The following is a 16,248-nucleotide window of genomic DNA, read 5'->3' on the forward strand; positions in this document are numbered from 1 at the left end:
TTTTTTTTTTTTTTCACCGTGTGTCGGTGGAGTATATCCGGCGGGTATAGAGACGGTATAAAAAAGCGAAGATTATAATCGCTTTACATAATACCGCTCGTTGGGTTATCAGTCTTCGAAAAATTCTGATGGAAATCTTTATAATGCTCGTTCCATAAAAAAAAATATATATATAAACGCAACTAATAGATCATTTAAAAAGTAAAAATATTCATTAGGAACATCTTATTTTTTGCGATTACTTTGAGAAACGATAATATCTTTTACGATATGAAAGCTTGAAATAATTTCAGTCATTATGTCGCACGTAATAAGAATTTTTCTTCGCTGCTAAGAAATATTTTCTATCAAATTCTTCACATTTCTTTTTTCTCCCTCAAATTAATGATTAATAAATTCTTAGGTCGTAATGAAAATAAGGATTCTTTTCCAGAATACCTTTTTGTGTTCATATAGCATTAGGTACAAAGAGATCTTTTTAGCGACAAAGCTTCCTAGGAAGACGTAAATACGACTTGATTTTGATCGCGCGAACTGTTGCAACTTAATTTCAACTTGATCATTAACTCTCCAGAAATATGCCAAATGTTGAGGATTGAAAATTTGTGACGAATAAATAATTAATTTTCCCCCGATCCATTATTGAGAAAGAATCAATCTTAAGTTGTTTAATAATTCTATTACCATTAGCGCCCCATTAACAGTTGATCTGGTGGAAATGGAAAATATCTCACGTGCGTAATAATTGCTGTGGATAAATTTATTGCCTTTCGCATGCCAGTTGCGCACAAGTATAAAGATAAATGCATTAACTTAAATATGCCACGATGCATTTTAATTTGAAGAACCGATAAAAATAGGGCCAAGGGGAAAAGAGCGAACACGAGGGGTATCGTAAGAGCGTAAGGCTGTCATTAGGGAAAGAGAGAAAGGACGCGAGGAAAAGAGAGAGCTCCAGAGGGCGGCAGCTGGAGGGATGCAGGCGCAACACGTGCAAACCACTCGGCGGTTTCGCCTGATAGAGAGAGAGACGTTCTCGTAAAATCGATAACCGGTTCGCTTTCGTATGGCTGACAATTAAATTCTCGTATGAGAGCGCAGCGGTCGATGAACGGCGGCCGATGGATGCCCACTCTTGCCTCACCCCTTTCCCCCTGGTTCTGCCGTCCCCTTCAGTTCCCCAAATGTACCCATTCACACGTCTAACGCCAGTTATCAATAGCGAGCGAAAGCCCGAGCTAGCAAGAATTAAGCGCGAACCCATATTTCTTGTTAAATGAGTTATTTATCATTTAGCTCTCGGGAAGAGCGGTCCATCGATCAATGACGGCGCCAGAGGCGTCCAGATAACATGTACAGTCCGCGTCTACTTCTTTTTTGTCTGCTCCTGTTTAACGCCTTCAGAGAATTGACGGAAGTTGGGCTCCATTATCATAATGAAGTGCCAGCCGACAATGGCACTCGGTACCTCGTTATCCGCTTCATTAGTAATACTAATAAAGATAATATCTCGGAAGGACTCAATAATATTTAAGAAAATTTAAGATAGCTCTCAGATATTCTCGTAAACGTTCAGAGAGCACTTGGACGGAACTACGTACGAAATCGCCTGTTCAGCAATAAAAAGATAAAATTTTTTAATTTCCGCCAAAATTCTGTGCTATCGATCGTGTACTTCTCGAGTCTACTTTCCCTCTAAAGAATTTGGCCGTTGTGCCGGCACTCAAATTCGTTCTAGCGGAAAGGCGCGTGCAAAAATGTCGATAACGGGAGGAGACGAGAGGAACAATGACGGGATGTGACACTCGACGAATAAATACCGCGGCAACCGCCGATATATCGCAGCTTTTGTGTGCCCGTGCGAAAGAAAGAGAGGGCAAGATCCCTCTTGCTATGCGCGGCCGTGTGTATGCCTATAATCGTATTCGCATCGCGCACCCATACACGGACGCGACCCAGCTGCAAATCCGGCGACGTCAGATTGCAAGCTGTTGCACCTAAACGACGATAAAGCCTCTTCCGAAATTCGCCGAGACTAACTGTTTGCTTATATTGCCTCCCATTACCGCTTCCCGTCGAACTTTGGTGACTGCCTGGAGAATGGAAAGACTTGTCGTCCGCCGGTCGACGAACGACGGCTAATTTTACGTTCTAGTTCTGAGCGAAACGACCGACCGGACCACTCTTTTAGCGTAGAATTCCTAATGCCGAACCACCGGTCCGTATACTCGTACACGGCGTCAAACAACGTACGTTCGCGAAAATATACGTCGCTAAACAAAGTTTAACAACTTTATTGCGACAGAAAGTTACTTTCTCCTGCCGTAAATTCGTCGATTTAAAAAGTTCTTATGCGTATAATGTTTGAAAATATTTTTAATACATTAACGTTCGCGAAGAAATAAAACGTTCTTGATCATTTTTCAAAGAGCAGAGATAAATGTCAAGACCACTAAAAGCTACAGACGCAAAGAGATATTTTTCGACGCTGTTATTATCAGTAAGCGACGGTGCCATTTTAATAAATCGTACCTTGTGTTGGGAATACTTTTTTTTTTGCAATAAATGAAGATACGAGGTGACCGTGGATTATTAACAGAGATCCGTCCTTGTTTTTAGTGAAATTGTCGGATCGAACTGTCTGACATTTATTTCTGTCCACGTTATTAGACAGTCACGAGATTACGCTGTGTCGCTGTTATAACGCCGTTTCGTATGAATTTGTAACGCATCGAGTGTTCCTATAAAATGTATTGACCAATCAATGCTCAAATGTCCTTGTCAGCGGGCTTTCGATGCGTTAAAAATTAAGACAACTACGTCTGCGATCATACAGATTGCATTAATAATTAACTCGCGGACACAAAGACATTTCCTAGAGGTACATTTAAATCGTTTGAGCGCAAAATTTGCGGCTTAAAAAGAAACATACATTTATTGATTGCGTTTGCGCGTATTAAACAATTTAAAAAAAAAAACCATCCGGATTTTATTTTTACATTAAAAAAAAAAAAAAAAGTAATTAACGTGAAAAGTTGACGAATACTTTATTATCCATTGTAACTACCTCGAATTTATTACTATCCTGTTTTCGGGCTACGAAACGGTGATATATTCCGACTTGCGCGAAATAAATCATTTTACGCGAGCTGCGCGGAAATCATTTTAGAATAAGTATCCCTCTACATGCATCCTTGTTCCAACGAAGAAGTAATTTAATCTCCATTGCCACAAGGTTAATCTCGGCGACATAAATAACAGCGCAGAAGGATGGGCGACCTTTGGTCCTTCCGACGATTTGATCGCGAGGGATAATGAACTCTAATTTGCCCAGCAAGATTGCTTGCCGCAAACACCGAAGTCCGCTGCGCTAAGCCCTCCCGCTGTGTGTTTACCCTGTAACTCGCGACACAAACCATTTAGGGAGCACGGCACACACAATTATCCGGTCAAAGTCGCCCACGGTCTAAGATAGAGCCCTCGATCGTTGCCGTTTCAAGAGTCCTAATCAAGCCGCTGCTGGCATGCTACTGCTGCATAGATGTTGCACTACGTTGTCTAATTATCGAGCCGGCCAGTTGGCTGCGACGGATAACGATGCGCGGCCCCGTAACACGTTCAATTTCAAAAACCACCTCGCCCCGATTTGAGATCAGCTACGCTAACACGTTCGGTTCGTTAATACTCTAATTGACAGACGCCTATCCGTTCTTTGATCGCAATCGTAGTCGTAATACACAAAGAATAAAAGCAGCGAGCCAATTGTCGTCAATTAACGTAGGGGTTCTCACGTTTTCGTAATTAAACTTTACGTATAAATTCTCATGCTAGTTTCGCTCCCGTTTTATTTGCTTCATATAGCGAGCTCCTCTCTTCTTTTGTATTTTTGTTCTTATTTCCCGTAAAAAATAATCAACGACGTAATACATTCGTTCGAAGTTATTCGAAGAGGGATAGGGGATCGTTCTCTGTTATCGAGATCGTCGTATCGCTCCTGCGAGAAGGGATGACGACGACAAGAGTATTGTCGTCATCAGCGGCAAAGTTCTAACGACGCTGCTGGTAAACGAGGAGCGAGATCGTACCGCACGGTAAGACACAATAGCAAGTCGCTGCGTTACGTCGACTGAAATAGTTTTGAACATTGTTAATCCGAAGTCGATAAATGCCGCGAGACATTCTCAATGACAATACCAATCTGAAGAGACAGAAAGTGGCGAGAAGGGGCGAGCACGAAGTACGCGAGAGAATCGTATCAATTAGAATCTATTTTTTTTTTTTTTTATGAAGAAAAATTCTATTTTTTTCCGTTCTTAAATAAGTAATAGTAAAAATAAAAAAAAAAGAGAGAGATAAGAATTTTGTTTAAAAACGATTTTGCCTCAATTCCGTAATATAGACATCCGCGATGAAATTCAAAAAGTTTCTGAATGGAAGATAAATCGGAGATGTAAGCAAAGCACTGCCCGAGAATTTAACGACGCCGAGGCGCGAAGATGGCGAAGGCTACCATCGACCGCGCTCGTTTCCTCGTCTACCGACACGTCTTTCGTTAAGGGATGGTCGCGTAGTGCATAACATGCACGGGATGCGCTCGTGTAATATGATAATGACGGTCCGTAGGTTTCCGTTGCATAGCAAACGAGATTCGTAGTTAAGGCAAGTCAGGTTTCTCGACATTGCTCGCTACGAATTGATTGCTATTAAAGAATACATTCTTTAAGTGAAGGGAAGAAGACAAAGCGTCATTTATTTTACAAGAAAATGGGCGAGGTAAAAATTTAAACTTATACACTTGTGTAAAAAAGAAAAAGTATTGCCCAATGCTACAAAATGTAATAAGGGGTAATATATTATTTTTATAAAAAAAAACTATTATTAGGTTAACCGTTTTTTTTTTTTAATAGCCTGCTCGAAAATTAACGTGGTTAAGTGCTCTTTTTATTGAACATTAAACGTTAGAGCTGGAAGTATTATATGATTTATATTTACCGGTAAGTTTTAATACGAATTAAGTGATTACGAAAGTATGTCACGATGAAAACGTATTCAGCATCGTAAGATACTCGGCTAAAAAATAGATTATTATGTTTTATATGGATTTAAAACCTGTTTTGAAACTTTTTCTCTCCTGCCGTTTCGCAATTTTTCAGTTCTGGAATTTTACTTCATTTCACGAGGTTTATTACATGTCTTCCTGTATATATCTCTTTGTATCGCTGCGAGTAGTATAAGTTCCATGTTTCATAGTCCTCGAGTAGTAGTAGACGCGCACATAAATCAGCAACTCAAAATCATTCGGTGTTCGGCTGCATCAAATGATTCTCTTCGCGAGGGGCAGAAATATGAACGTGTTTCATAGTGATAACGCAACGTATTAAAACGCATGCATATTCGATTGCGATTATTTTTTAACGACGTAAACCACTAATTGTTTTAATTGCCGTTGTTAGTTGCCGGCCGGCAACAAGGTTCGATTAAATCCAAAATGTAATTTTTGGATCACTTCGCTACTAGAGTCTTTTACCCTTGGACCTCTGACCCTCTCATTTATTCATTCAACGGTCTTTATCCAGCTTAATTTCAATCTTCTACTTCCATACATTTCGATTTCTATCAGTATTTATTAGTTAGCCCCCGGGCTTCGGTGAAGAGCCCAGTTATTATTTCATTCAGTCCGGCTGCCTAACGAATTCTGCCTTTTTCTCGTTGGCGGGCGCCGGACTCGAAAGACAAAAAGAGAGAGAGAGAGAAAGTGAGAAAGGGAGAAGAGGCGAAATTCGGGCGTGTACATTATTGACATTGCCGGACAACACACGTGCCTCCGTCGTAAGCTGCGACGGGCGCGCTCGTAAAAAGACTGAGGTGGCTACTGAGGGGTTGATTTCATCGGGGCTACTCGCAATGTTTGGCACAGTTTTCGTTATTGACGTATACGATCGCGCGCGTCCACTCATGCAATTCGCCGAGTAAGAAAGACAGAGATAGACACAGATGAAGAGAAAGAGAGAGAAAGAGAAAGGCGAGGGGAAGAAGAGAAGTAGGCGTTCGAAGGTACCGCGGTAGGAGACGAAGGGATAGGAAGGGAAGAAGTTGTCCGCTCTGTTTAGGAATCGGCCATCTCCATCGCGAAACTTTTCACGGCAAATTTTTTATTCGCCGCCATGGATTCTCGCCCAAACTCGTCGTCCAACTTTTTACGACGAGATAAAAGAGGGATACCTAATGTTTAAGCAAGTGACTTTGTCGAGACTGACTCGTACCTTTTTCTTTTCCCTTTTTTATTTTTTTATTTTTTCTTCCAGTCCGGAAGTTAGTAAAAACCGTTCATTTGCTATTTTAATTTCAACATCAACTATCGATCACGGCTCGAATACGCTTTTCGCCACCGATCGTGGTGCGTGGAGGAAGTAAAGTGCTCGTCCGCAATGCCAACGTAACAAATATATTCAATTATAAGAAACCAATTTATACCACAAAAATTTACAGTAATTTGCAGGACTCGCGTTTCAGTTAATAATTGTAACAATACGTGAAACTGTAATTAATACATACGTGTATATTATGTTTAAAATCGTTGATCATATTTATCCGAACTGGGCAGCGCGGTGGAGTATTAATATATTCATTCGGTCGAATCATTATCATTAGCATTTCGCAACTAATGTAAATAATGTAAGTAATTTAGTACCTGCAATTATGCCTACGTTATTACTATAATTTGTTCCGTCATTATTTCGGAGCGAAATCGAAGCATTTAAGTGAAGGCCGAGGTCTCTCTTTCGCGTGACTTTAAAAACGAAGGTATTTCCGCGCGATTCTCGTGTGCAAAATTAAGTTTGCGATTTTAGGTAAATGTAATCGTAAATCTTTCGGATCCATCTAGTATCTCGAGAGCGAATGGTATTAGTAGCACGAGTGAAGATGTCGCGAGATCCTTGGCATTGATCGCCTTCCTGCCAATAATTGCGGGTTTTGGGAGATGGCCGATTTTGCTGGCGGACGCCTTCGTGACGCGCCGCATATGTGTGCACGGGGTTGATGACGAGTGCGTGCGGCCGTGCGTTCGCGCACGTGCGAACGTGCGGTGTCCTCTTCCTCGGGCAGCCGCGCGTTCGATACTCTCTACTGCACACCCACGTCCGCGCGCCCACGCATCTGCGTGCACCCTGCTGCAGGTCACGGCATGGGACATCTAGGGATGCTTTCTATCGCTTGGCGCAGCATCGACACTCTCTCACTTCGCGATAATTTTTTTACATTAATTTTATTCTCAAATAACACCTCAAATAAATCCCATCGACTGTCTATTTTTAATGCGGAATTTTTTAAACAGGATATATTTTTTAATTTAATTTAGAACAAACTTTAAAAAAAAAGAGCAATTAAAAAATAAAAATAAAAAACAAATGTCGGGAACGGAGAAGTTTTGTTAGACATTTGATATTCAAAGCTGAGAACAAGTAATGATCTCTTCCACCGTTTTGAAGAAGAATCAACTCTAGATTGTATCGAACAACCTAATAAGATGCCCTGCTGGATCTCAGATATCCAACATAATCCCCGAGGGCTGTACCATCTACACAGTGGTACTTGAAAGGTATCAATGTCGAAACCGGAAGTATTAGAACAATACTTGAGATTTGATACTTTCAGAGATTTCGATGAGATATCCGATACTCTTGGAGCAAACGTCAGAGAGTATTGATTCTTATTTGACAATAATTAGAAATAGAATATTAATTAAGCAGCAGCAAGTTCGCGATGTCAATGTAACATTATTAACGTATTTAAAACGTACAGTTGAAGAAACGTGAAATTGGTATCGATATTTAAATTAAAGGCGCGAGCGTTTTGTAAATTTTAAGCATCCCTAGATTTATTTGGAGGCTGTGACACGAGACGATGCGGCGAAACGACACGTATCTGATTGAACGTCGCGATGCGCCCGATTCGCATGGATCTTTTACGATCGTAACAGCACAGAAAGTATCTTTGACGAATCTTTTAGGAACGAGTTAAATGTATATAAGTTCATACATTTCTCAAGTATACAGTCAAGTTTCTATACAGTGCATTGAGAGAGTCAAGTGCAAGCGGAAAAAGTTTTCGATAAATATATATCCGAAATGGTTTATTATGCTCTCTGTGGAATTGTATGTAAAATTTATTCCCAATAACTTGTTCTTTAGTAAATTCTTAAAAGACTTGGGCATTTATTAATTTAATAAATTTAAGTTTTTTTGAATATATAGAAAATATATATGGAAATAATGTTAATTGAGATTGAATAATAAAATTTTTTAATTTATTCGTTACAACTCTGCAATAAAATACTTTCGGTTATATTAATAGAAGTTGCTTAGCTAAACTCTCTCATTACATTATAGAAATTTGTTTTATCTTACATAATTAATAACGGTAATGTTTCTTAATATTATAATTACAATTCGATATTATGTTCAAATAGAAAACATATAATTAATCTATATGATATTCCACGTGTATAATTTATATTTATATTATAATAAAATATAATATAAATATATTTTTTTTTTTTTTTCGTAGAAAATCTTTACTAAAAAATTCTTATGTAAGATTATTTTACATAGTAAGATAAGGATAAAATTGAAAGATAAAGAGGTAGGCAGAGTAGTGAAAGTACAGAGAAAAAGTACAATAATTTGCGATGTGAATTTGTCCACAGATGATTATTAAATAGCTTGGAAAAATTCAATACGACGCATATTTAGTTGATTTTAACATTTTAATGAATTTAACATTGTTATTCTTAATTATCATGGCGTGCATGTAAAATAAAATGCCCAGGACGTTTCGTCGCGCATACGATCGGGATATTTAAAGAAATAAGTTTTTATTCATTATTTTCAAAATGCGATTGTGATTCAAACAAATTAAAAGAATATCAGACAAAAATAAAACTTTGCAACTTTTAAAAATTCAATATAATTTATAGTAGTTTTTTAAATATAACTTGTTGATTAAAAGTATTGTACGCATAGTCTGCAATTATCATGTGGATTATATGGTTCTCTGCAGAGAAAGATTGCCAGATGTAAACGGAACGATCCCAAAAGTTCGTCTACGTTATTTTTAACTTCTGGACTTGGCCAGTAATTCCGAGATTTTTGTGTAATCCGCTCTAAGAAGCTCTGTGGGAAACCGTGCTGTTGCTTGAAAATTTTAGACATTCTTGAAAGTCCGTTTGAGGAAAATCCCTGCGGGAGGATTCACTTTGCTTGACGAATTTCGATGTTTCTTTCGAAAGAAACTCGTTTGAAGAAACAAATTTGTATATTCTTAAAAGCAAGAATTTAACGTAATATAATTTCATACTCTATTCAAATCAAAATCGCATTTAAAAAATACTTTAGGAAATGATCAGGAAAGATATAAAGACATGGGAATATTATAGAAATGGAGTGATTATGGAAAATCTCGTCATAAAAAATTTATGTGTGGGAATAGTTGAAAAAGAAATTCCGACGATTTTCCGTTAGTCATTCTTCCATGAACTTTATTACTACGATTACTACGAATGCACGATACCACGTGGGCGGATAGGGCTTGGCGATTCTCAGAAGCTTCAGTAGGCGTAATTGTTCGCCGAATAGTAGCATATAAGCGCAAACTAGCGTAGGTTTCTGAGTAATTGAGACAATGTATTATAGAACCTTCGAATTCATCTTCGAAATTGCCCCAGATGAATAAAATATATTACTCGCGATATACCATAAAGAAAAATAAAAAATCGCGAAAATTTCTCACGAGAAAAATGTCGTTAACTTAAACAAAGTCTTCGCTAATTCGCATCTCAAAAATTCGTTTTACGTAACAAATGCGTTTGAAAGTTTTTCGTGGGGTAGCAATCGACCGCTTTGACCAGACAAGAGCACGCGTTAATCACTTGGAGAACACTTCCCGTGCTTTCTTGCGGCGTGGAACGGCCACGATTTTTCCAACCATTTTCCATTCGTACCGCGCAACGTCTGCAACGGTGCCGGATGCGCCAGCACGGCAAACTGCGTCGCCAGCCGGTGGCGGGATGCTAATTAATCAACACGATACGTCATGACAGAACGACCTCCGGACACGCGTGGACGAGATGGGTAACTTCCTCATTTACATTTTACACGGGGGGCTAACATGCACAATTTGGTAGTGCCGGGTGGAGACAGCTTTTGACGCGTTCCGACTCGCGGCGAGCGAGCGCTTCCACTCGATCTCGGCTAGCATTCATAATGGAATTTTCGTGTTGTTTTCGAACGAAAATATTCGCGGCGACACCGCGACGCAATCGGGCCGGGGAATTGAACGATTATTATTTTTAACAGGCACGCTCTGCAATTAATTAACGTTTCATAACGCGGAACAAGAGGAAGCGGCAATTCATATTCTACTCAAATTTATTACGACTGCTTCCAGCGACATGTGCGTTTATAATAAATTTAAAGCCAAAAAGGATTTCAAAATTATATTTAAACCAAGACTGCTATACTTCCGCGGTGGTATTTTCAAAAAAAGAAAATCGTCAGTTCGAAATACCTTATCATAAATATTTTTTCAAAGAAAAAAATGCTTTATTTTTACACTGTGTTTCACTTTCCATCTCTCAGGCAACTTTGAGAAAATATCACGTTGAAAGAAAGATAATAAAAGAGAGTATGTGAATCTTTGATAGCAATTTTGAATATTATGTTAGCTTCTATATGATAATGCAACCGTAATGCAACAGTCTGTGTTTGTTTGCTCGATTTTGAATTGTGTATTTCCGAGATTTTCTTATCCGCGGTCCGCGCTGTTCTTTCATCTCCAAGGAAGGCGTGGAGTTAAAGACAAACGCGAGAGAGCCCTAAGACAACGCGATCTCGAGTACCGGTTCAACATAATAAAAACGCCGTTGATGCAACGCGCAAATATTTGCGGGATGCCGATCTGGCGTAGGGCACGCGTTCGCGTTTTGACTTCCAGCTGGCGGCATCAACGTGCCGCTAACGAGGCGCGAGACGTCGCGTCGCTCTGGAAGCGTCGCGGGTTGACGTCAATATTGAAACGCCGCGTCCACCCCTCTCGTTTCCATCCCCTTTGTCACCGTGCCGTCCCCTCCGCCCCCCTTCACCAACCCGGGATTGCGGGTGCTCTACATCTGCCTACTCCATTCAATGCTCGAAACTCGACGAGGCGCTCGTGCCGATCCCGGAAGCGAAAGAGCGACGTCGAAGAGATGAAGGATCGCGATGAACATCCGCGCCGGAAAGCGAAACTCGCCCTCCCTCGTAATCCGGACGGTAACCTTGATATCTCCCCGTCTGGAGCATTATTCGGAAACGAAATTCGATCCCAAATTTCAACGAGCGAACGCGAGATCGCCGCGAAGTAAAAAGTCCCGTGTACAAATAGTAATTTTCACGAGATTTTCTTAGAACGAGAAAGGCGTTCTCTCGCGATCTGAAAAGTAATCCGAAAGAAATTCGAGATCCGATTCCGAACGGGAGCACCGGGACGAAGAGTCATAACAAGAATATAAGCAAAATTTGCTGACATCAGTTCCCTTGAGCAAACTCGAAGAAATTTATCTGTTTACGGATAGAAGCCTCGTGCGAATTCTTAAAACAAAACTGGCACGAGCGGATGATTAATTGCGATCGAGGTTCACGCGGAATTGGAAACTTCAAACTTGAAAAATGTCACGTGTACCCGAAGAATTCGCTTTCATATTTTTATGTACATAATTAAGTAAAAATTTTAAAAAGCAGAAGTAAATTTTCGATCAAAGCGGTCGATATGCGTTTGAAATAAAAATTGGCATCAGGTATTAATATATTTTTTGTCGCAAGTCCAACAAATTATCGCGCCTAAATATTATTACGGAACATAAAATAAAAAATTACGATAGAAACAAACTACTGTAATATTGCCGGGCATAAAAGAAAAGCGCCACTGACCACCGTTCAGAATAGAGTCATCCAGCGATGATGATTTTAATTATTCTCCGGACCGGAGGGCGGAGAGAAAAAGATCGATGCTGCGTTTATGAAATACGCGAAATACATTGTTTTTACCGGCTACGTTAGCGACGGGAGGGAAAAAAAAAAAAAAAATGGAGGCTCGGAGCAACGAGTGACGCGTGACGTCGACGGACACTTGTGGAAGGGACGAGTGGGAGTGGGATGTGGTGAAGACTCGCAGAAACGTCCTGGCAGGGACGAATAACCGGGCCGGTCAACGCGACATACGGTGGACGAGTTCACATCGCAATTAAGGGTTTACGCGCACGGATATTGTCGCGCTAATGGCTGAGACACTCTCCTGAGGTGGAATCACTCACCCGATGCAGCCAGGGCTATCGCCGCGACGAGGGTCCACGAGCGTCTCATATTTGCTCGAGGTGGTGCTGGGACGGAGCTGGTTCCTGGATGACCGCCTGATCGTGCAGCACCTCCTCCACGTTGACGATTATCTCCACTTCCCTTCCCGCCACCGCCGCCTCACCGCCGCGCGTCCGCTCGTCCTCGCACGTGGCTGCTAAGCGAGGACGAACCTCGACCCGTACCGCTCAAAAAGATCAGCTGTCCTCGGCGGCGAGTCGCTCGGCGCGATGGGAACGGAGCGATCGCGAGTCCTCAGGGCCCGCCCGGTCGTACCTGCACCGGGCGCGCCAGGTGCATCGTCCTAGCTCCGTCGGGGGCACGTGACCGCCTCCACGCAGCGATATCCCAACGCTGTCGTACTCCGCTACCCCGTACCGGATGGTACAACCTGCGTGCACTATGATCTGGACGGCCTGCACCACGACGCGACATCGTCGGGCAGCGCGGACATCTCTTCCGATTTGTATTACCACCCCGGATTCTTCTCTCACTCCGATCTCGCGAACAGTTTCTCCAGCAAGCTCGTCGGTTACAAGCGATCGTATCTAATATCGCGAAACCTGGTATAGATTTCGCGTGCCGTGCGGGTAGAAAACGGGCTTAGGGACGAATCCGCAGTCCGATCATCGGTCCGTCCCATACGTCGGGCTTCCCGCGTTCGCTCGGCTGCCGCAGCATCGGGTCAGGGTAAACGACAAGGGGGAGGGGAGGGGAGAGCGATTCACCCTTGGTACTGCAGGTCTCGAGACGCGTGCGACCGGCAGCACCGCGATAACGTCCCCCGATGCCTCTTCTTTGCTCTACGGACAGGCGCGCGTCGGGCAGACCCTTTGAAATCTCTCGATTGCGGAGCCTGTGCTCTGTCACTCTCGCCCGTCGAAGGGGTTGTCAGGTGCGGCCTCGCCGGCGACCAACGCTGGACTGATTCTCATTTAGCTGCAGCGCCGCGCGGTACTGCCGCTTCAACCCGCTTTGGCGCTAGCTCTGTGGTAGCCTACCGCCACCGTTCACCACCGTTTTGCTGTCTCGGTCGCTCACGACAACCCTCCGTCTCTCGCGTTTCCTCTTTCTCTTTCGCCCTCGTGCCCTCCGCCATCGTCGTCCTCCTTGTTCAGCTCAGCGCACCTGCTGGTCTCGCCGCGCGCGTCTAGATCCCACCCCTCTTCATCGCTCCGCATCCTCCCTCGTATCGCTCTGCCGCGATCACCGACGCTGTCCGTCTCTTCACTTTCCCGCTCTCCCCGTCCTTCTTCCTCCACCCTCGTTTTCTCTCTAGCTCGTTCTCGTTCTCGTCATACACTTTTTCCTCCCCTACGTCCGCCTCGCGAGCCCTCTTTTCCCCGCCGTCCCGACGGCGCTTCATCCCACGCTCTCTCTTGCGTTCAACCCTCGGCGGCCCACATCCGCGCATCGTGGGGTGGCGTGGTACACCATGCGGTACGACCTGCCTGCCCTATTCTCTCTCTCGCTCAATCTCTCTTTCTCTCTCTTTCTCGCCCTCTTCCACCGAACCCGCCCGCTCTCGACTCCTCGCTTTCTGGCATCCCTTTTCCTCCCGCGGCTACAGTGCATCCCGGCATCGTCGGAGAAGAGAGAATCGTTACTATGGCGAGATCAATATGATAGGACGGCGCATGCCTCGGTATCCTTATACTTGAACCCTTCGCCGCCACCGCGTCTCTCTCGCAGTTTCCCTCGTTTCGTCGTCGTCGCACCGCAGCCTCCGGCCTCGTCGCTTCGCACTCCACCTCGTCGATCTCCGTCTCCGTCGCTCGCGCGACGCCGATCCACATCCCCCGATGACGTCCTCCACGTCTCTCGCCTCTCCTCGCGCGGTACATCCCTCTTCGTCTTGGCGCGCGCTGGAGGCCGCGTGCCAGACCGTGGGCGGCGTTGACTTAAGTCACTTCAGTCAACAGAGGGCCGTATGCGGGAGGATACTGCACGGTCCTCTTTTCGGTCCGACTCTACCTACGGGATGCCCTCTTCTTTCCTCCGTCGAATGAAGCAGGAACGGCGAAATAAAACGACAGCGGGACTAGTTACAGCGGACTCGGATGCAGTCACCGATATTTCGATAAACAACGGGGTGATATGGATGACCGTATACTTTATTCAGAGCGCATTTGCGAACAAACGGTGCCAACTAGATATTTTGTAAGCGGAAAAGAAGCGAAACTGGCCGTTCATCGTATAGTATTTTGGCACGTTCAGGAAAACGACGCGTTGTGCTACTGTCCGAAATACGTGATGTACGAGTACTGAATCGGCCATGCGACGCGGTGTCTCTACGTACTCTAAAACGTACCGAAGTGGTATAAAAAAAAAATTTAACACAATAAAAAATTTTTTTTTTTCTTGGGAAGAAGTATAAACGAATTAATTTTATTATAATTCTTTTTTAATAACTGTCTTTGTATGGAAAAAGAACAAACAAAAGTAGAAGGCACGATGGTTGAAAGCGCTGACCTCGTAGCCTAAATGAGGCGCCATGAAACACTCCAATTTCCGTTTGTTAGCAATTTTTATAAAGCGAATAAAATATCCCAACGCGAGGCTCATTTTTTTTCTACTCAGAGAAAGGGATCGTCTGGACGAAGGTTAACGCTCCGTTGGCCCGATTCTCCTTTGTGCTGCCTTTTCTCCGTCTCGACATTGCGCTCCGCTCTTCCGTGCCGTATGTTCCCTCACATGGCTCGTGTGTCGCATGATAATGACGGCGAGGATGATAATGATAGTACGACCGCATTCTAATTCAACGCCGTACACCAATGCGCGATATTTTTTTTTTTTTTTTTTTTCCCTTAAAATTAACTCTGATGTTTAAATTAAATTTTTATCTTTTATTTTTTATTTTTTTACAAATAATCGTGAAAAGATTATTCGTGGTTCAAAAAATATGGGGCGATTCAACACGAGCCGCGCTCGTAAAATTTAACTCGATAAAAACAGTCTGTATTAACACGTCATCGAATTGAGTTTTATTACCCGTCCTCCAGCAAGGATCTGAAATATTTTACAAGAAACTCCGGAATCCGATTCCATCTCGCGCCGACGCTGATAACCCGTCGACGCATTAGGCGCGCTATATTTACGCTTGCATCATTGGCGTCCGGGGTTCCTCCTTTGCGATTTCCACACTATCGCTGGTAATAGTCGCGAGTTTATACACTCTACCGACGTCAAAGTTCCAACGTTTCTCGAGTAGTTTCCATCACGATGCCCCGACATTCTTCGACATCCACTCGAGTTTCCGCCTCTGATTGTCTGTTGTGTTTCTGCCTCAGCAGTCCCTTACATTTTTCAATCCAACTTATTTGACGCTGTCCAATCGCGAAGAATAACCAGTGTAAGCTCGAGTTTTCAATCAATTGCAAAAAAAGAAAAAAAAAAGAAAGAAAGAATAAAATAAAAAAGCGTCGTAACTTTTCCGCTTTTCAACAGCGAAGGCTTTTTATTTCCGCTGGTTAGCGCCGAATCGGCTGGAATATTTTCTACAGTTTGAATCATAATTATGTCTATCGGCATTTCGATTTTGTTTTATTTATGATCAATATTTTAAACATTCTGCAAATACACTTTCAAAAACCACAAAAATATATTGTAAAAATATACAGATAAAAAAAAATTGTTATACACCCACCGGCAAAAATTACGAGGTGAAACTGTTAAACAATTCGCAAATAATTACTTTGTTTCTGAAACTTTTATCGAAAAACCTATCAGCGTTTAAAAATAAATTTTTTTTTTTTATAATATCGAAATTCTTTGCTTTAAAAAGTGGTGCGAGTCAACTTTCGTCCGGCGGGTCAGTGAATTTAAGGTAATAAAGGCTGGCGATTCTTTCTAACACGTG

The 16,248-nt window shown here is 42.7% G+C and overlaps 1 protein-coding gene across 2 annotated transcripts in view; it reads right to left on the bottom strand.

Annotated features, from left to right (window-relative positions):
* Window positions 1-13,909, bottom strand: part of LOC139106621 (nicotinic acetylcholine receptor alpha7 subunit) — a 149,708-nt gene extending 135,799 nt beyond the window's left edge. The window contains exon 1 of one of the 2 annotated variants that reach the window (XM_070663532.1): window positions 12,350-13,909. In XM_070663532.1, the coding sequence (XP_070519633.1) occupies window positions 12,350-12,398 (49 nt within the window). In that variant the 5' untranslated portion in view covers window positions 12,399-13,909. The remainder of the gene's footprint in view (window positions 1-12,349) is intronic. The other variant, XM_070663533.1, reaches the window with a different exon arrangement.
* Between the last annotated feature and the right edge of the window lie 2,339 nt (window positions 13,910-16,248).

Source organism: Cardiocondyla obscurior, linkage group LG11 (genome assembly GCF_019399895.1).
Source record: "Cardiocondyla obscurior isolate alpha-2009 linkage group LG11, Cobs3.1, whole genome shotgun sequence".
NCBI lineage: Eukaryota > Metazoa > Arthropoda > Insecta > Hymenoptera > Formicidae > Cardiocondyla > Cardiocondyla obscurior.